General features: G+C 40.0%; 1 protein-coding gene across 6 annotated transcripts in view; it reads right to left on the reverse strand.

The window, feature by feature from the left end:
• Positions 1 to 17287, reverse strand: part of PECAM1 (platelet and endothelial cell adhesion molecule 1) — a 31765-nt gene extending 14478 nt beyond the window's left edge. For 2 of the 6 annotated variants that reach the window (XM_082294217.1, XM_082294215.1), the window contains exons 1-13: positions 17014 to 17286; positions 16845 to 16871; positions 15407 to 15700; positions 14398 to 14697; positions 14015 to 14284; positions 13376 to 13636; positions 12146 to 12427; positions 9998 to 10279; positions 9477 to 9584; positions 8617 to 8644; positions 5031 to 5101; positions 4311 to 4367; positions 3079 to 3147 (exon numbers count right to left, since the gene is read on the reverse strand). In XM_082294217.1, coding sequence (XP_082150343.1) covers positions 3079 to 3147; positions 4311 to 4367; positions 5031 to 5101; positions 8617 to 8644; positions 9477 to 9584; positions 9998 to 10279; positions 12146 to 12427; positions 13376 to 13636; positions 14015 to 14284; positions 14398 to 14697; positions 15407 to 15700; positions 16845 to 16871; positions 17014 to 17047 — 2083 coding nt within the window. In that variant the 5' untranslated portion in view covers positions 17048 to 17286. Of the gene's footprint in view, positions 1 to 3078; positions 3148 to 4310; positions 4368 to 5030; positions 5102 to 8616; positions 8645 to 9476; positions 9585 to 9997; positions 10280 to 12145; positions 12428 to 13375; positions 13637 to 14014; positions 14285 to 14397; positions 14698 to 15406; positions 15701 to 16844; positions 16872 to 17013 lie in introns of all 6 variants that reach the window. The other 4 variants (XM_082294219.1, XM_082294218.1, XM_082294214.1 and 1 more) reach the window with 3 other exon arrangements.
• Positions 17288 to 22384: the final 5097 nt, after the last annotated feature.

Here is a 22384-nt window from a genome sequence, read left to right on the forward strand (position 1 = left end):
CAGCTACACTTCTCCAAGTGTATAATCACAGCTTTCAAACTTGCAGCTTTGGCATGAACTTTCTTTGCAAAATAATTTGAAGATCTTGAGGCATATTTCATATGCTTACAGACCATTACTTAAATGATCAATTCAGTTGCCAGTGAAGTAAGAATTAAACTTCTTGGAATTTTAATAAAAGGTAGCTCATTTTGTTTAGGACTCTTTTTTAGCAGTTAGTCCTAAATCTACTCCTATTGACTCTGTGCAAAGATTTGGTTGGAGGCATTTCCTTAGTTTGCTTTTTTTTTTTATCGTGCCCATTTCATTATATTGAGATATAATGCCACTGCCCATGTTATTTCCTTTGCTAATCTTCCAAAAGTCATCTTTGATGACTGAATAGCACTGAAAAAATGTGCCAGGAGAAATAACTTGGATCATTTGACATTTTGTTCCCACTAACTGTATAATGTTTCCACCCTGCAGATAACCAGATATAAAAGAAGGAGAATATTCTTACTCAGCCATGCTTAACAGTTTCTCCCTTGTCACTTGAGGGATACTGCCTGATCTTACTTTAGCCCCTGCCTTTGGTTTTGCTCAGATTAACAATAAAAGGTCTGAATCACCTTGCCATCTTTTTTCACAACTAAACTTTAGAAAAGACAAGCACTATATTTTTGTCAAGCATACAAACTTGGTAAGTATTGAATTTAATAATTCCAGAAAGAATTATTCCAGAAATGACCAGCTAGCTCAGACATGACTGCAAAAACAGGGTGAAGCGGTGTTTTCAAATATAAGGAATTCTTTACTGAGAAAGACAAGATGTACATCCTTCTACAATAATTTCAACTTGTTTTGAAGTGACATCCAATCAATCCCAATTCCCAGAAGAGACATAAAGGCAACTCTTACAGCTTAGATACTGCAGCATTTATTGCAGTAGCCTTTCACAGTACACAAAATTTGATTCTCCTGCTCCTGAGAACATTAGCATTGACATTGACAACAGTGGCAGGAGGAACAAATGATTAAAAAGATAAATTAATTTGAGGTTAGGCCAGAGAGATCGAAGAAATCTGGAGTTCCTCGAAAGGCAGAAGGAATCAGACTCTATGTGTAGCTGTTGGATGAGCAATGTGTGCCCAGAGAAAAGGTGATTTGCTTTGTCTTCATTCAGAATATAGGAGGAAGCAAAAGAGGCATAAAAGGGATTTGGAGCAAGGTGATAATCTGAAAGGTCTGTTCCCTAGGAATGGCTGGTCATACCCACAGACAAACATGGAAGAATATTATGACTGGAAACAAAACCTTACAATAACACCAGCATAGCAGAAGTATAAGTAGCAGTCCTGTGGCCAAATTCACTCTGTGGGCGTATATGACCATTACAAGGGAATATTAAGAAACTTGGCTTTGCTTCTCTTTTCCCAAGAATAAATCTCATCCTGTTTTCATTGTGATAGGCAGTGCAGAGCTCAAGAAATAACAGTTTCATACAACTCCTTCTATTTAAGCAGCATCCTCAGGATGCTTTCAAAGAGGAACACATTAAATACTTGTAGTGCCATTTCCATTACCAAAGCACTCAACAGTGTCCTGGGGCAGCAAAGGAAATTGATCAGGGAACTGTTCATATCTCCATATACTCAAGCACAGTTCAGTCTTACAGAATCAGTCAGTGTTCTGTGTGCCATGCATAGGTCTGTAGCATGACGCAGAATTCAATTAAAATAATCTGATCTCATTTACACACTATAGTAAACATTATACTGTGGTTTAATGGGGTTCTGTCTACAGAGCATACTCTCTTATCCCTTAGTCTGATATACAGGAATAGTGTTACAGATCAAGAATAGGATGAAAAGGCTATTTTTATAGATGCTGATCTTGAACTTAAAAGGGCTTTTAATTTAAATAATGCACTATCATATCTTACTATTCTACACCATTGTATAGTGTAGTGCACACCCAGAAACAGTTGGAACAGTTATTAGCCCTATTCTGAAAAAGAGTACAACTCTGGTCCTTCAGTGCAGAATTTAGCAGAGGTGGGTAAATAGCATGCTTAAAACACAGGGAAAATTCTGTGATGAATGATACTAGGAAGTGAAAACAGAAAGGACAGGAGGACTGGCTGTTCCAGGAGAGCTTGACTGCCAAGCTTGAAGAGTGAGCACTCTTGCCCAAACATCTGTGTTATCAACTAAACAATTATGTCTTTCGTCTCTGAAATAAGTGACTAGTCCTTCCTACCAGGAAGAAGGAAATTTATCCATTTCTTCCTCAGTCTGCTTCCCATTCAGCTGAAGCAAAGATACAAGAGCAGAGCATAAACTTCTCTTGCAGGGTTTTTTCACTCTCTGCTACTTGGAGCTTTTTGCAAATTTCTGGAAGGTTTAACAGCTTTCAACACTAGGTCATAATGGCATCAGAGTTCTCCAGAAAACACAGAATGATTGAAGTGGGCATTTGGGTGGTGAATAAATTTCCACGGATGTTTCTCCTTTAAGGTTGCAGACATGTACCTCAGCCCCACGCTCTGAGGCCTGGTTACTGCGGGGAGGAGGACAAAGTTATCTGGGCATCAATATCCTCATTTCTCTGTTTAAGGTGCCACAAAATCCAGAATGCTCTCCAGACTAAGAGACTAAACCAAAACTGGTCTCCCTTCTCTATCACAAGTGAATTACAGCTTTGACCCTTCAACCAATTCTTTTACAAAGGAGGAAATTCCACTGGTTTCTGTTCTCTCCATTATCTTGCCCTGGGGCAACCTCAAGTGGCCTTCAATGAATTTGGTCTCTTTAACATGGATATTTCACAGCAGGCTGCCTTCTGCTTAGAGCCACAGCTCCAGCTGGGAGCCCTGCTCCACACAGACCTTGTGTAGGTGGCAATGGGAAGGAGGACTGCAAGAACAGCAGCACAGGAGCCACAGCATCAGCCAGGTTTAGGAGCACTACTGGCAGGAGACTGTCACACACACAACCCTGGCATTCCCAGGTGCCAATACCAGGCCAGTGTCAGGGAGCAGCAACAGACCCAGAATTGCTCCCAAACATAAACCATAGAGGATGAACAGTTTATTACCTCTGTGAGGATCAAGTGTTGAGACTTCAACTTCAGTGTAATCCACCTCAGCACTCTCAAGGTCAGGTCCTGCCCCAAAAATATCAAGAAGATGTTTCTTTGTAGGACTGCACACTTCATTTGAGCTGTGGGTCTGATCCTGCTGCCATTGAAATTAATGGACAAAGCCCAATTGACTTTGATAGGTGCAGGAGGAGGCCCTGCTGATGGCAGATGGGAGTTAGTCTGCTAAGTTGTAAGGCCAACCCATTCCTGAGGGTAACCCCACTCCAAAGGGCAATAGACCAACCAAAGGCAGATTTCTGAAACTGTGGGACATGCAAATTGTGCCTAAAACTGTTACTTGCAATGTAACACCTTCAAAAATGGCACAACACAAAATGGAGTAGGGAATTACCCTTAGCTCTGATTCTCCCAGATTCCTTGCTCTTCCCTTTCTCTCCCTGCCATTACTTTCTCCTTGTTTTCTGTGGCTGCTACGGCAGGACACTTCTCATTCTCATTTCTGCTTTGTCAATTAGCCAATTTCAGCACTTTTCTCCTAAGCTGCCTCCAACCCCCCCTTCCTCCCCCCCAAAAAATTGAAATGGAACCAATCTTCCTCCTCAAAATGCTTCTTTGCTACAATATCCACAGAAAACCTGGCAATGATCAGACATCTGACTTACTAAGACCACTGGCTGACAGGTATTGGCTACCTGGGTACAACAGACACAAGAAACAGCTGCTGCATTCTGCTCTATTTTTCTCACGGTGGAGGCAGTTTTCTACCAGATTTCTATAAGAGTTGGAAGGAACCACAACAGTCATTCAGAATGAAATCCTGCAGAAGTGATTTGGCAGATTACTTTATTCAGATTTCATAGCAGGTTATTTCTGGTTTTAATTCTTAAATATTTCAAGATCCAAAGAAGTGAAGAAAGGACAGAAAAGTAAAAGAAACAGAAATCTGTAGAAAATCTTGATTTTTAAAAAAATCTGAATATTTGTTATATTGAATTTAATATTTTGAGTATAAGTTGTATTTTTATACCACCCATCATTAGATGGCCTGGGATCCAGCACAGCTAATTACACTTCATAATGCAATTGATAAAAGGGTTCTATTGGTGTAATTTTGGACATGGGAAAAAAGGGCTGGCTCTATCAAATCCTCATTACTACCATTTGAAAACATCAAGACTTTCAATTATAAAATAATTTTTACATCTTTTGTTTAAGTATGAAATTACCTTTACTCTCATCTGTTGATTTCATGTGATTTTCGTTATCTTCAATGTAACCTGATCCTAAAATATGAAAGCCAAAGTTGAGCTGACAAAATGTTTATTGTAACCAATGAAATAAATGAGTTACACAGCTGCAATTCCTACTGTCATTATCTGTATTTCTATATGACACATTCTACTTTTAGATTCCCATCTAAGACATTCAAGTGGGAAGAACGTGGCTTTTAAAATAATCAGCTAACAAACACCCAAGGGGCAACTTTGTGTATGTCAGGTGCTCTAAACATCATGTCCACCCGTCGTTGTCAAGTGCACCAAGATCCTGCAATGAAAGGTGCCCAGGCAAGTTAACATCTCTATACTGTGGCCACATCATAGGGCCATGTGCCACAGCTCAAATTTCCTCTCTGAAAGAATTTTCTTGCAGCTGTGTCAAAAGCAGAAAGTAATTTTCTTTTACCATGATTTCTCCATCTGTGATACTGTCAATTGATTGCCTGGGAGAAGTGTCTGAGCAGACTTATAAACCAATCTGTGTAAGACGTGCTCATAAAAACTGTACAAAGACAAAATGACAGAAGATACCTTGGACAATGTTATTGGTATCCCTCTGTATTCCCAAAATATTGGGCCCCATCCAAACAATAACTATGGAAGTCCAAAACTTTAAATAAATGTTTAATTAAACCAACTTACTAACAGTCTTATAGCAAAACATCCTACCTGAATAATAGTTTCCACCACTGGGCTGTCTCGTTAGTTTTTCACTTGTCAAGTTTGGAGCCAAGGCAGAACTGAAAAACAAACCAATAAAATTTGATGTAATTACCCAAAACCTGTCAATAAAACCAACAATATGATTCTGTGCAAAGATCAGTCACTGTCTATGCTGACTACCACATATTCTTAACCACTGAAACTAATGAAAATTTTGCCTTTGCTTTAGGAGAAGCACAAGGAAACTTTAAGGTCAAAAATATTCCCTATTGCATTATTCTTCTTTAAAACCTCTGTATTTTCAATTTTATTCTGTATCTAAATGCACTCAAATATGGACCTGACGTTCTTGTATTTCACTTAGCTCGCCTTTTTTTCTATTTTTAGCGTATTTCCTCATCCTGTTATTGTGTTAGCAGGTGGTACATGAAGCACAACCATGTATTTATTGTCTGCAGGTGTGTGCTGTAACAAACTATATTCATATGAAGCAAGGCTTACAGCCCTTTATACACAGAAACATTTCACCACTATCATAAAGCAGGTGTTGTGGTTTAACCACAGATGGCAGCTAAATATCACACAGCTGCTCACTCACCCCCCCTGCCCCGTCACGGAGGGATGGGGAGGAGGATTGGAAAAAGATAAACCCCATGGATTCAGATAAGAATGGTTTAATAATTCAAATACAGTTAATAATAATAATAGCAATGAAAAGGAGAGCGAGAGGAATAAACCCCAAGAAAAATGAGGGATGCCCAGCCAGGCCCTGAGCAACGATCGGCACCTCCCAGGCTCGGCGCGGTTCTGCCGCCAGGGCTGTGCTGTGATCGCAACCAGCACCTGCTGTTCTTGGAAGACCCCACAACAGAAGGGTCTTCCAAGAAGTGGAACCAGGCAGCTGCTTCATGTCCTCCGTGTCCAAGGCTGCTATACTGAAAGCCCACCAGGATTCTTCTGGGTCCCTGAAATACCCGCTCCTGAGATAGTCTATGCCCACAGAGCCTCTGGGCCAGTCCCAGTAGGGGCTTCTGCCACACATTCCCAGTCAGGCTGATTTCAGCCTCCAGCAGTCAGCTGTCAGAATCCCCCTCCAGAAACACAAGTGGGTTCTAGCCTTTCACAGCCTGATTACATCAGGGTACACCGTGCACCCGTATCTGCTACAGCCTTATACTCCTGGGGTGGCTGATGTTTTAGGCCATGTGATCCACACAGTCCAGTAAACAAGGTTGTCCCTCTCTTCCACATGGCTGGAGGCAGAGCCCCTCTAGTCTTGGTCACAGGTTTATCTACTCGCTTCTTGTGAAAATGGAGTAGAATTCCTTCCCATAGGATCAGAAGTAAGATCAGCCCTTCCACTCTCTCTGAGGAACTGCCCACTGCAGACTGCAGCAGCAACTTTCCTGGAAGAACCCCCTTTTGTGATTATTTTTCCTTGCAATTCATGTAGGGTTGAGGTAGAATTTCCATCCCCCTTCCTCATGTTGTCTCTGTAGACCTGCAGAAAACCCAGGGTCTCCCCTGGTGTGTACCATCAGTATCCTCCCTTGACCAAATGACACTTACTGTTATCAGGTGAGATTCCAGACCGTGCATGTGGGGAGTAGAATCTATATCGTCTCTTGAGTTGCTCAACCAATTTCTCCACATCAGGGACAAGGAAGGGAGATTTTTCTGTGTACTGCTAGAGTTGGGGAGCCCCTGCCTCTACCATTGGTGCCTCTTCGTTTCTCCAGACAACACTGCCAGTGAGTTGGTGTACAATTATGGTGCACTCTGGTGTACAAGTTTCTATACACATGGTTTGTGCACATTAGACTTCATCTGGATCTGGGAGCAACTGTATGTTGTTTGGGTCATAATAAATTATCTATCTCTAAGCATGGCTAGTTCCCTCCTGTACTGGGTACCTCTCTCCATTATGGTCCACTTGCCTGGGTGAAACAGAACATCTTCCTTGAAGAAATACCTTTCCTTGACAAGAGTTGCCTCCATAGGCTGAGTAATTCACGTTACTCTTCCAATCACCTTGCCAATTCACCCTTCCCTAGAAAATGATCACAGCTGCTTGGCTTTCCTACCCTCTAATTCCACACCACCAGGCCCATTATCCCAGCATCAGAGCAGCCAGGTGTAACACACTCACCTGGATGATGGCTAAAATCCTTTTGCATATCCCACAGCTCACTCAGGGATACAGATCAAGTGGTTACTTCTTTTTCTGCCTCTTCCTCCTGTTCTTGTCATGACACTGCTTTATCCTTCTTCACTAAACGAGCCATCTTTCCTGTCTATTTCTCTTCCCTTTTTAGAGGCAACTGCTACAGACAGGGGTTGGTCCTTTGGTTCAGCTGCATCACCCACCCCTGGGGCGACTAACCACAGTGCCTGTCACTGTAGTTTGAGTGCCCACTGTGCCTGTTGTGGGGGTTGAAGTAGCTGCAAATAATTTCTGAGCCCTAAACAAGAGCTGAACCACATTCAGTCACTTGCTGGTTCCTACCAATAGGACCATGCTGGTTCCAACATCCCAAGTGTATTCAAAATTTTCCTAATTCTCAAATGCTCTGATAGCCTGGAGAAGTAAGGGAGGCTGTGGGAAGATACCTCTCTTCCATAGACTGGTTGTCTGAGGAATCGAGTAAAAGATGTAATTGTGAATAATTCCCAACAGGTGTCTCCCCACGCACAGGTGATGGCAGCGCTGAGACCCGACCAGGTGAGTTATAACAAAATAATAACCTTAGCCCTGCCCCGAAGGCAACAAACACAACAGGGTGCAGTAGTGCAAGCAAGGTGTTGGACAACACAGCTCTGAGAGCAAACAAATCAACACTGGGACCGGTGGGTATTAAACCATAAGGAATGCTTGTAACAAATGTGTTTCAACATGCACTGGTCAGATCTGTTGTTAACTTCAAGTCCTACATTGGGTGCCAAAAAGGGCTGTTGTGGTTTAACCCCAACTGGTAATTAATCACCCTCCCTCACCCACCCCACTCCCAGTGGGACTAGGAGAAGGATTGGAAAAAGGTAAAACCCAGGTAAGAACAGTTGAGATTAGAACAGTTTAATGATTGAAATAAAGTAAAATATAATAATAATAATAATATTAATAATAGTAATAATAATAATAATAGTAATAATAATAATAGTAGAAGGAGAGAAAGAGAGAGGAATAAAACTCAAGAAAAACAAGTGATACTCAATACAATTGCTCAGCACCTGCTGACTGATGCCCAGCCCAGCCCTGAGCACTGACCAATTCCTCCCAGACAATTTCCCCCCCCCCCCCCCCCCCGCCCCAGTTTCTATACTGGGCATAACTTTCTACAGTGTGGAAGATCCCTTTGGTCAGTTTGGGTCAACTGTCCTGGCCATGATCCTGCCCAGCTTCTTGTACCCCTGCTCACTGGCAGAGCATGGGAAACTGAAAAGTCCTTGACTTAGTGTAAGCACTACTTAACAACTAAAACAGCAGTGTTATCAACATTATTCTCACACTAAATGCAAAACACAGCACTGTACCAGCTACTAAGAAGAAAATTAACTCTATCCCAGCCGAAACCCAGACAGGAAGGCATCTTACCCAGACATCTCCATGGATGGTCCTTTAGCTTGACAGAGAAAACCAAAAACATCTATTAATAGGTTGCACACATAAAGAATTTAAAAGTAAAAATGAAAACAAAAATACAGTCATTGTCTACTCATGTCAGAATAATTTCTCCTGCCTATCACAAAATGAACTACCTCACATCTTATATCCTGTTCATCTCCCAGGTCCCTTAAATCTCTCTTTCACAGAGAACCCTAGATCCCAAAACTCAGATTTTAACCTTGCCAATTTAAGCAATCTGGGACATCCAAATGCTCCAAATTCTCCCAAATAATTTGCCATGTACTGCATATCACAGGATAAATCAGATTTACTTATTTTCTGAAAGAACAAGATCAGAAAAAATACCTTAATGATCAAAGACAAATCCCTAAGAAATTTTATTACAGAGTGGAAGAAAAAAACCTAATCCCACAAGACAGTAATCTAAATTTGCTTCATGAGGACTAGAGAAGTAGCTCAATTATACCTGAGTTGGGACCCCAAATCAAATTGTTATAGCTCTATAAGGGATCAGAAACCTCCTCAAGCCCTGTTTGCATCTACATTGCCTGGGGCTGAATTTAGGACTGCATGGGAACAGTGTAATTCTGGCCTGTATTTGATAGCCTTTTTGTTTCCCTAGTGCCTGCCCAGCCACCCAATATGCTTGGAAAGCTTCAGCACATTTGCAGCTTAATTTGGGTCATGTGGCATTTTTAAGTAGATTCTTTTAATTGTGTTTAGTTATCTCTGAAGCCTCACCCCCATAAGCCTTTGCTGCTGAGACAAATGCAAGTTTAACTGTAATACATTTCTCCCCAAACAAAGAGAAGGGAACCATTCATTACCCTTTTTCTTCTTACGCAAAAACCACCATAAAGCAATGGCTCCTGCTCCTGCGATGGCTGTTAGGACAAATGCAGCAATGACTCCTTTCTGCCAAGCTGCTAAGATGACTGCAAATAAGAAAAACATGTTTAAGAGAGTAGTTACAGTGATAGGTCAACACTACCAAATCCTGCAGTTCCTGACCTTTCATTTTACTACACATCAACCCTCTCACACACTGGGGAAGAACTTGGAGGAGACTTGTGTTCTAAGTTCTCTAGTAAGCCTCTCCTTTGTGACCAAAAGCTCAGTACATCAACAGCTTGGTTTTAGTTTGCACCTGGCTCCTTTGGCTTTTGGGCATCCCTTAAATTTTTCTATGTAAGCTGGACAATCTTCGTTTATAAAGACATCTCTCTGTTTAACTTCTGACAGTGGTGGAAGAAAAACAAGTAAGGGAGTCATACTTAGGAACATGTCAGATCAGATGCCCTTACCTATCATGGTGACATAGTAGGCAGCTTATCAATAATGAGCTCACCATGGATGGTTATTGGACGGCTCCTCACGTCCATGCTGGCTCGGTTCGAAGCCATGCAATAATAGGTCCCTGTGTCCTTCCTCTTCATTGTTTTCTTGTGCCATATGGTTCTGTCTGAATACTCCCTTACTTCATGTAGAAGAACCTCATGATCAGTTTTTTTAAAAAACTTGAAGTCTATTGGCCAAGATCCTTCTTTCACAGAGCAGAGAAAAGCAGTATCACTGCCAACTTCTACTTCTCCATACGGAACACTGCCCAAACTGGCATTCCTGATTGGTACTACAGAGGAAGGCGTAAAGAAAACAAGTATTAGCACTATTAGAAACAACTTTGATGACAAAACGTTGTATTGTAGAAATGCTTGCTTTAATGCTTAGTTAAACAGAGACTGAATGCACAGTATTAACCTTTCTGAACAGTCTCTGCCAGACAGTGTCCTCTAGTAAATATTTTTATACACCCAGAAACAGAGAGGGCACGATAAAGAAACAAAGCAGACACAGGAAGAAATTATATCCATTCCACAGAGGTCAGTCAGTCTCTTTCCTTAAAATCCTTTGGATACCCCTCTGGCCCCAGTCTACAAATGATTTAATTCCCAGAAATAATACACTCTGCAGTTCCATTGTGTAAATAATTATGGTGCAATTTATGTAGTTCTGCTTTCATAGTTATGTAGAGTTATGCTGTTCTTTGCTAACTGTATGGTAACTGTATTCTTGTAACTTTTAATATACAATAGAGGGTGTCTCAGGAGACAATGGAACGAGTTCTCCAAAGGCATAAGAAAATCCCAAATTTCAATGGTTACAGAGTCTAGCAAACACAAGGAGAGAAGTTAGTTAGCATTTGAGCAAGTTGTAAGAATATGCATAGCCAAACCATGGTTTTTAAGTCTACTAGTTTAAAAATGAAGCATTTTAGCATACACAGAACTAGCCTAGGAACGGATGAGCTTCAGCCTTTGTAATTAAAGGGGGAGAAAATGGACACACATAGTGTGATGCAAGACATGTAGAATGTCAGCAGCTTTGCAAAATGTTTGGGATATGAAGCATGTTTTGCTAAAATTCATAAAGAAAATTTCTCTGGAAATATTATAAATGTGTTTGGGGAAGGCCTATGGATAACACGAGGCAGATGTAAAGAAGGAATCATAAGGCAACACTGGCACAGAAGCAGAGGAAGGAAACCAGATTTGATATGAAAAGATGCTGGTCATGAAAGATGTATTAGGAAGCAGATTTAGATAGAAGACATGGGTTACTATGACTGAGCCCCTGACAGAGAGAATTGCTCTGGAATACGTAAGTCCTTCTTTAGATCTGGTAGAGACAGAAAGGACAGAATACAGAGGATTCAAAGTTACCACCTCACCAGTGGTGGACTGTGGAAGACTGGGTCAGCTGGCTCCAAAACACGACCTTCTCTTCAGAACTTCTAAACAGTGTCACAATATATCCTGAACCACAGCTCTAACAGCTGGGATTCACCAGTTCCAGCAAAGAAATACCCACTTGTTAATGGACTAAGATTATGCTTTGTGTTTGTTTATTTGTGCCTTGTTATTTCAAAAGACCTTCCTGGATTCAAAAGATCTTCCTGGATAAAACTCTGAAGAGTTTTATCTTCCAGCTTCTCTCTAGTGTTAGTAAACAGTGGAACTGATGAATTTAAGGTGAGTCCTAAGGTGCTGTGGTCTGGGTGAGTGCAAATACTATATTAAAAGCCGTGTTTGGGAGCTCAGCAAGTGGAGAGTGTGCAATAATCCAACAGACTCAGAAGAAATGCAACAATTCTGGATGTATCTGTTCTAGTCATACACAACTCAGTGTCAAAAACCAGAAGGAAAACAGTCTATTAACCACAAGTTTATCTTACTAAGATCAACACAATTTGAGTTCAAACAAGGATGCAAAACTGAAAACTCCTTGGTAGAGAGAAATCACTTCTTCTTTATCAAAGATCAAGAATAGACTTCTGCTCTGGTCCTGGACTATTGTGCTGTGATAGACAACTATTTTAAGTCAAGTGAGCAAAAACTTGTAAACATTTCACATCCATTTTGCTTAGTCCACCATTTACTGCTACTGTTTCAAAACTCTAAATATACATTAGACAAGAAAAAGAATTAAACAGACTTACCTATCACTGTGACATTTAGAATATTGCTAGTTTTCACACCACTGGAGTGATTGTTTCTAGCATCACATTTGTATCCTCCATTGTCATTTAGTCCAATATCTTCATCCAAGAATATAGCATATGTGTCATTAGTTACATTTTTCCTAACTTCATCCCCTTTGTAGAATGTGAATGTTATTGGTGGTGTTCCCATCACTGAATGACAGATTAATTGTAGAGGCTTCCCTAATATCACCTCCGGTGAACCACTGACAACGGAAAGAGTTGGCTTGGAGACTGGAGCTAAAAGGTGAATAAAAAAAATTTGTTGCAAATTACACTGCATAAGGCCAAAATACACAATATTATTTTGTAGAAAACTTATAAATATACAATATTTAGCTGGTTTGCACACAGTCTATATTGGGATGTTCTTCCTCATTGATAGAATAGAAACAGGGAGACTTGAACAAATCAATAGAATAGATAATAGAATATATGTAACTTTGAATAAAGTAGCATACAGGGAGAACATGAAGCAAAACAAGAAAAGGTTCAGTGACACAACTGTGGATCATCCAAACTCCAGAACTAGTTCTGACCCAAGGAGCAGGTCTGTTCCATGTATGACCTGAGAGGGATTGCACAGCTCCTCCTCAGGGCCCTGTTTCAGCAGCACAGTGAGTCACAACCCAGTTCATCCCTTTGACAGACTGGAGAACCACTGTGCCTGTTCCATGAGAGGGAAGGGAACTGGAGTATCCATAGTTAGTGTGCTGGTGAGGGGGCTATGTTGATAGCAATGAACCCTTGCCTTTTCTAGAGTAGAGCCAACCAGATGACCTCTGGCTCTCCTGGCTTTCTTCCTGAAGGGTCGGGGGAGGGGTTCAAGGCAGACACAGACAGAGCTTCAGATCAAAGTGAAAGTTTTTTGGAACATTCCTGGCTCCTGCAAATGGGAATGAATGGGAGTTTATCTGGTCCCTAGCAGAACCAAGGGACCAGCAGGAAGCCATGCCAACTCCCTTCTCCAAGGGCCAGCCCTGGAAAGTCTGACTTGATTAGATCACAATAGGCCAAATCCTCTGCAGCTAAAGCACATCTCACAGAAATGCATGTTGTAAGAACTAATAGACACCCTGCTAGTCCATGGACTAGAGACTGATCCTGTAAACAGATATGCTTATTTATATGCTTCTGGTTTAGATCCTCCCCCACCCTGGTGGGTTCTAAGCCTCTGTATCAACTCACCATAAACATTTATCCTTAGAGGTTTGCTCTCCTTGACTATTCCTTTTACTTCCGCTTTACAGGTGTAAGACCCAGTATCATTCACATTAACTTTCATTGCTAAGACTCTAGAATTTTTCAACAGGATGTCTTCATGGGAACCTTTCCGTACTATAGAGAAGTTGGCTCTCCGAAAACCATTAATGCTGCAACTCAAAATTAAATCCTTACTTTCATCCAGCTTAGTCATAGAAGCAGACAATGTTGGCTTGGGAAATAACTCTGCAAGATCAAAAGAGAACTGATTCATTCAAAGTGAGCCTGGAAGAATATGACTACTTATCTCAAAGTATACAGAACGAAGGACATACTGATAGTTTATAATTTGGGAACAAAACAATCATGTTATTTTAATATTATTGTATTTTCAGGGAAAACAGAAACTTAGCAATTGAAACCACTTTTCACAGGTTGTTTGAGGATATTATTTTAGTTGGGAAGTATAGGTGGGCAAAAATCAGAAACTAAAACCTACCTAGCCTTTAACTTACAGAAAATTTACATTTGGATCTGGAGGTCACACTTGGATCTTGAGTTCTGCCAAATTTAAATTTAAATATTAATACTTCAAGTAACATCTAAGATGAACAGAAGTTTTACCTGACACAAAGACATTAAGTTTTGTGGTTTTAGACACCGCTCCTTGCTCCACCTTACACAGGTATTCACCACTGTCCTCTTGAGTAGCTACTGTAGAGTATTTCAAAAATTTCTTATCTCGTATACTGTTCAGTATTGTTCTGTTTTTCTGGAGGATGATTTCAATGTCACGCATTTGAGCTACCACAGTTGAGCATTCAAATTCTATTTGGTCTCCTTCTGTAACATTACTGGAGGGCCCAGTGATCAGAGTGGGCTTTATAAATGGTTCTGCAAGAGAATACGTATAAACATAGAGATAGATAGATACACATATAAATATATGACCCTATTTTTATCTATAGCAAGCAAAGAAATGGAAAAACAAAAGTTAAGTAACTTACCCTTGACTGTAACAAGTGTTTTGTTGCTATGCTGTGAGCTTTCCCATCCAGATCTTACTTGTCTCTTGCCAAAGCAATCAAATTGTAAAATATTATCTCCCTCTTCAACGTAATATTCCACTTCAGAAAAATTTTGGTTTTGTTCAGGTACACGTTTTTCTTTAGGTGCGGAATTTGTCTTTATCTTCCGGAAAAAGAACTCTAAAGGAGGTACTTCTTCTGGCAGCTCACAACGTAATTTCACAACTTCACCCTCTAAAACTTCTTTTTTGTCAGCAGTCAGGATTGGCTTGGTCATTCCTTATAACAGACAACAAGAAAAGAAATAGAACATTGCATAATCCTGAAATAAACACTATATCTGATGACTGTGGGAATGATTTATATTAATTAACAGATGCAAATAGTTTGCAAGAACCAAAAAATGTCCCAGTAACTACAAAATGCTGACAAAGTCTTTCCAACTTGCTTTTCCAAGGGGAAAATTGTCACCTGCAGTCAAGAACATGTCTAGAAAGGGTATGGATGGAGGTGGCCCCTGTTCTCATAAGAGATGAAAGAACAAGACTGATACAACATTGTCTACAAAAGCAACCCATGGCTGATCCTGGCTTTGACAATGGCTTTCATACCCTGAGCATCTCTGTACGTTATTTCCAGCATTTCCAGGAATCTACCCACCCCTCATCATGGTTATTGGGGTGGGCACAACTTTCACAAATACTTTCTCTAGTCTAGGGAACAGAGGGGGTGTCCCACAGTCAGGACAGTGGGGGTGGTGGCACAGACTGTGTTCCTGACCATGACTGATCTGTCCTGGAGCCTTGGGGTCCTGAGTTCATTTCTGTGCCTTAACATGGGGGTTAGTACCAAACTCTCATCAAGTACTGTGATGTCAACAGATAAAACACACTTTGCAAGATACCCTGTTTAGCACTGACTATTATTCCTACCCTGTAAGGCTGTTCTCTCTTTGTATCTTATCTGCCATGTCTGACAGAACACTCACCTGCTACCCAAACATAGATGGAGTTACTGAAACTCAGCTTTCCATCTGCTTTCACAGTACATTCATAGTCTCCTGTATCTGAAGATCTGGCCACAGGTATTTCATACCGTGCATCTTCTTTGTCTGATACAGTCATAAACACAAGCTTTCCATCCTTAAAAATTGTAAAATTATGCTTCAGCTGGAAATCAGTATTTTTGCTAATATCAGCATGGCAGATGATTGACATCGGAGCTCCATTCTTCACTTTGACAGATGGCTGAACCCTGATTTCAACTCTGTTGAAAGTAAAAACTTGAGACAAAATAAAATAAAAAGTTATATTTATTTTAAATTAGTCCAACATAACACGGTTATCTCAAGCTTCTACATTTAAATCACAAACATTAATTTAAAAATTCACATTTCATTTGATAGGAATATTGTAATTTAAATTGATAAGCACTTCTGGAAATAAAGTTCATAGTAGTATTTATATATACATATGTATATGTGTATAGAAATGTATGTGCATAGAAATACATTCTGTGTTTATAACCACAGCAAAGATAAATACTTTGTAGCTTAAATATTATAACTGTTAGAATCCTGGTATAATTAATACTTATGTTCTGACATCTAGAGGAACAAGTATAGAGAAAGATGTATTAGTTCATTCACTTTCTCTTCCTTTAGAACTTACACTTTTGGGTTATGCTCATTCTGGTCAGGATTTGTATTAGAAATTGCTATGCAAATAGAAAAGCTTTCCTGCATCTAAAGAAGTCCCTTGTCCTGTGCGCTTACCAGCTATTTATAATGTGTCCTTGCTAGAGAGAGTTTGGGGCATAAAATCAGTGAAAACGCTGTGAACTTCTCTGCATGTGAATAGACCACATGACAACAAAGAAGCACACATTTCTCCTGGGTGATGGAAAAAAGGAAGCATTCAGAATGTACATGCTGGTAGCCAGCAGGATGATAACATAAAAAGTAAACGTGTTCCTTTCAGAACACAATTTCTGAACTCTGCTCAGACACAATCAATTCTTTTGCAAGACCAGGAGACAGTGCCCTTAATTTATATTCTATAATTTTATCCTTTATCCTTCCCTGTGGGCATGAGAGGGATTTTTACATACCAAAACAAAATGCTAATTTTGTCTCCCACCTCTTTTATGGCTCAGTAAAGCAAATTACTCTAGGAAAGATTTCATCAAAACTTTTATTAAGGTACGAGCAGCACATCTCTGATTTAAACACTATACCAAGAAACACCACCAAGTAAAACTCTTTTTTTTTTCATATAGCCAAATTTCATACTGAGCTATTGTACAGCAAATCCAAATACACTCTGTTATAGATGCATACCAACAACCGAGGAATTAGTTACATTAGTTACATTAAATTTGTACATAAAAAAGCCCCAACAAAACAACAATAATCTACCATTCCCTACCTTTCCCCTGAGCGTAAAGTTCTGAACCTGGAAAAAAAAATGAGAAGAAATGTTATTTTCAAAGCTTACAGATTGAGAGACAGTAATCCAAAACTGTAAAAAGCCTCAACAAACTCTAGACAAACCAGAAACACATGTACCCACCCAGAGATTTAGTTATCAAACTTACACTGCAAGAAAATCACCAGAAGAGCAAGATACATCTCGTTCCTGAAGAGCAGACACTTAATTCCAAAATAAAACAATATTCATTATCAGAGGTGATGCCTCCAGGTACCAAAACCACGTTATGCTTTTTTTCCTTGTTGTTTTATGGAAACCGATAAAAATTTGCCATTAAAATTTGTACGTTTTCCCAGATCTTCAGCAGAAACTGGCTGGATCAAGTAATCGTTCCCATTACTGGAAACTGGAAATGGCAAACAATGAGAATGTATCTGCTGCTCCCAGGCAGATTACTGGTCAGGAAGTGACTGAACTTTTCCTGAGGGCGCCACCAAATGCATTTGCTTTGTTTAATTTCTTAAGGTGTATTAAAAAAACAAAAAGTTCCAATGACATTATCCTGCAGTTCCTGTCAATATGGGTATTTTTAAGTCACAGTTAACCATTTAGGAACACAACTTACCTTTGCTACTTGACCTCAGCAGATACTTGAGCAAATACTTCCCTTCATGCAAACAGTGAACTCTTTCAGAGAAAAGATGTACATAATTACTCATTTTCCCCCTTTATTTCTAGGTCTCCCATTTTGCTGTGGCAAAGAACTGTAGCTTTACTGTAGGTTGCACAATAAATTCAAATTATCTCAGAAACCAGAGCTACTGTTGTGTGAGACTAGAATATTGACGGGTGGATCTCTCATACTGCCATCATATACCAAAAACAGGGATCTGCACCAGATTTTATTTTATGCAGTGGGGACAGTGCAAAGGACACACAGTCACAAACCTTAAACTCCTCAGGAAAAGAATCTGATGGAGTTTCAATTCTCAGCAGAAATCTGCAGCAGCACTGGCATAATCTGAAATAGAAAACACTTCTCAGTTGTCCAGGATATTCCTCTCAGTATATCAGCCCACTTTTAAGTCAGACTTAAGCCATTCCCTCTGGCCCTAACACTGACAGAAGCCTACAGGCCTGCCAAAATGAGTTCAAATCAAGCCCTTCAGAAAGTGTTTCTCAAGTTGTGTGACCCAGAACTCCCCAAGTCATGATTTAGTTACTCTTGTAAACTGAGTGCTCAACTCTTAATCTCTTGGCTCTTTCCCCTGTGGACAGAGTCAATCCTTCCCTTTAATTCCAGCAACATTTTCCAGGCTTGTTAAAACACTGCATAAAACAATACAAAATACTTTTCACAGAACTCCATAAATGAGACAGACAGTTCTCATAAGCTTCACTGTTCATATGAAATCCCTTTCTTTCCTCCTGGGGTGAATGAAAGCTGTAATTTTTTCCCAAAACCAGTATTTTAAAGCTGTAAGTCTACTTCAATGATTGCATTACCCACATAAGGGTGGAATTTTGCAAAAGGAAACAGAAGGGAAACACTCATCATTTAACAATGTATCGGCTGCATGAACAAGGCCTCTCTGGCTCTTTTACAGAATGGCACAATAGTCACAGCAATTAAGACTAAGCTGTTAACTAGCAATAATGTTTGTCCTGCTCAGCCCAGGCTGTTTGAAACACACCACCAACAAAAGACTGGTGGCTTGGCCAGCTGCCAACAATGGTCCCCAGAGAAAGGTAAAGGAAAAGAGTAGGAGGACACGTGGCAGGTGGAGAACAAAGGTAGATCAACTTTTGCTATTGGTAACAAAAAAATAGGAAGGAAGGAGATTTTCCCCTTTCCCCATAAAAGAATTCAGCAGGACATAAAAAGCTCAGCAAAGCTTTTGTGATCAAAGCTGATGTGGATCAGCCTTTCCCACGGGGGGGACCAAGGTTCCCTTGAGCCCCAGTGAGGGAAGGAGAGTGAGGGCAGGCCAATATCCTTCAGAGAGAGCCAGCAGGGCTCAGGTCAGAGCCAGGCTAGTTTCAGACTCAGGTGGAAAGGCCAGCTTTAGCTCAGGATTAAGGTTTAATGGTGCCAAAACCTGAGGCTGTTGCCAGATGTCACTCCCAAGTGAAGTCCATTCCACAAGATTCTACAGACTGATTAAACTGTCATATTCCTGACAAGCCTCAACATTGTCATGGAAAACAAGCTGTTATTGACCAAAACCCAATAATTAAATTATACTGCAGGAATTTAGGCCAAAATAACATGAAACTTGAGAGAAAAACATTTCAAACACACAACATCTTAAGACCATCTTCCATGGTTAAACTGGAAACCGCATTGACCTAAAGGATGCAGCTTAAAGTACCTGTGCCAGTAATACAACTGCATATTTTCCTAACAGTAATTTTATTGTAATCTCTCAAGATACATATTTCTGAATTACATAAGATCAAATTTATTCTAGTATACATCATATAAAGAACTCTATTCAATCTCTGTCATATCTGTGGGAAAAGCAAGGCTGACCTCAGAAATGCAACATGCCTTTGAAGCAGCCAGAATAACCATTATAATCTAACTGAATGCCCTTTGAAACCCATGGGAATAATCACATTTAATCTATTGCCAATGAATTGGACCCTTACACAGTAAACCTCACCTGGGAATTCACAATCCCTGTTTCTACTGGCTGGATCCTCTGCTACTTGCTCACAGGCGACATTTCCTAAAAGCCACCAGCTCTGGCAACTGAACAGAGCTTTGCTGAAATGAGAGGCACAGTCTATTTCCCTAACTAAGGGAAAAATGCTGAATAAGATTTTCAAATCTTTCCCTCTGCAAGAAGAGTGTTTTCAGCCAGTCCCTTACGACAGGAAAGGGAGCTCGGAGTTCCCAGCACATTTCAGTTGTTTGTTTTCATGTGCTCTCAGTAACGAGCAAGCGCAGTGCCGACCTCCAGCACGGACATCTCACATCCTTACATCCCAACTCCAGCCAATCTTTTGGGGCCCTTAAACTTGGTCTCCCGGTCTCAAATGCCCATTCCTGATGGCAGTTTCACTTTCTTCACAAAAGACGAAGGCTTCATGTGTGTTGCCTTCAAGTTCAATCGCACTGATTTACTGATAAAACTTTTTTGGGCTCAGAAATCTTGTCCCTCATAATGGAGGTTCCACATAATTTCTTTTGTAAATTCACTGATTTTAAATACAGTTAATTGCTACAGAGGTGCATCTACAAATTTTTAGGATTTTTCTGACTTTTATTTTAAAATTTTAAAAAATTCAGAAATCTGTGTCCATCTATACTGAAGTCAACACAAGTTTTCCAGTAACTAAATGAAGAACAGAAAAGCAGCTCTGATTTCTAATCCCATGATTCCTGACACATACAATGGTTTAACTGCTTTGATTTCTTACAACTGTGAACTGTTTTGCTTACTTATCAATTCTTGTTTCAGTATACTCTCAGATAATAAAACTATAACAAATATTGTTGCTCTCACAAGTCTAGACAAATCCCTGGTAAGCTGGGAATGAAACAAGCTCTTTCTACATACATTTTCAGGGCATATTGTCTTCTCTTGAAAGTGGGACATTTGCATCAATTATTTTTGTTTTAAAAGCATCTCTTTATACCTCCCTAGAGAAGAATAAAAAATTAATTTTCCTCCGTGGATTTGAATATTTACAAGAACATTAAAGAAATTAACATTGCCTTTTTTTGAGGAGTCTGGAAGTTCTACAATTTACAATTTAAAGAAACTCTAGATTGTCCAGTTTGTCCGGGTATAAATTACACTTCACAATGGCACCATCTGCTGGGAGATGAGCATGGCAATGAAGCACACTGGGCTTCCCTCACTGCTCCCTTTCACAATTAAACGAAGGATGACTGATATCCAACACCTCCTCCAAATGGCAACATAAATTAAACCTGGAAAAGTAACTAAAGGAACCAGAAGGCTGAAAATGACAGAATATCACTGAGGCTTTCACCCTGGAATTTTTACATTTAATACAACAGGAGCTAATTATTACTATTTGGTTTTACGCTTCCTTACTGATACAGTGCAACACTGAAAAGAGCACTAGAAATCTGTCTTGACTTATATTTCAGGTAGCACACACTTCCATACACCTTAGAAATTCATTCAGACAAATGAGTGAAATTTCTTCTTTCAGAGATGTGAAATCAATTGATGACTAATTATGATCATGGTGTGTGATAACACCTCAAACTTTCTCTGTGCCAGTAGCATGTGACTGATTCAGCTCCTCAAGGACATTTTTAGCTCCTCTCTGCTACTGGATTAAAGTTCCTCAGTTCAGAAACACACATCACACCCTGTCACTGTCACACAGTGCCCTTTACTGGCAGGGTACCAGTGTACGTTTTGCTTAACATCCAGCATTTCCAGTTGCAGCTGGAGAACAGCCTCAAGCTCTGCAGCAATATTCATCAGAGTACGAACAGTGACAGAGGAGAGGTCAGTAACTTCTGGCTGCAGAGGGAATTAATCCTGGAAATACTTTTCCTTCTCTTACCATTATTTCAAAATTGCTTGATGATTCCCCAAGCATTATTCCACATCGGTTTCGTGAGTAAAATTCAGTTGGTAGTGACTCAACGAGGTGATCCAAGTTGACAGAAAATCTTTCAGCAGTCTGTACAAACCAAGAGGCAGAATTTATTTGCTCCTGATCTGCTGCAGGTGCCTACAGCCAGCCAGCCACTGCTGCTCCTCATGTAACTGCTGGTGCTGACTGCACAGAGGGGCAGATACTCCTCAGATACACCTCAAGTACACCAAGAGAGGCTTGAAAAAAGGCTGAAAAATACATATAGTCAGTCCTGGAATATGTGCTCTTTTTAAAACAGTTTTTTCATTCAATATGTTAAGTATTGTAGGAAAAGAAAGTTTAACTTTTATCAGAGGTTAGGAACCAGAAAAAAGTTTAAATTACATCTATGAATAATCTGAGTGATTAAGCTAACAGAGTACTCTATATTGCATTCTTACAGCAATTCCTGAAAACATTTGTCTGGAACACTTTCCATGCAGTGATGTTTGAAATTATCCCAAGAGAAATGCATTAGTAACCCCAGTTTTTGAAGTTTCATCACATTTTTTTCTTTCTTTCTTTCTCCATTGTTGGGAGATGATTCAGAGGACAAATACACCATTTTAAAATATTTCATCTTTGGGGGATTTGGGAGGTGCTAGGTTAATCAAATTGGGTACACGAAAGTTCCTTTCACCTGCTGACATGTTCTTTGCAATCTGCAATCAACTGAAAACCATTCACTATGTCAAAATTCTCATTCATAACCAGAGGATTACTGCAAGAAATTTAAAGCTACCTTAAATATGCATAGAGAAGAGATCCCTTCCTCTTCTTCTCTTACTTGTCCTCCAGAAAAACAATTCTCTCACAATCAAACTCCATGTACTTGAAGTAAACAGCAGACTTGCCCCCACAGCCTTTTTGAATAGGAGTGTGAAAATCCAGTATTCAGTGACCTGCCT

The sequence above is a fragment of the Coloeus monedula genome (assembly GCF_965178545.1).
Source record: "Coloeus monedula genome assembly, chromosome: 19".
NCBI lineage: Eukaryota > Metazoa > Chordata > Aves > Passeriformes > Corvidae > Coloeus > Coloeus monedula.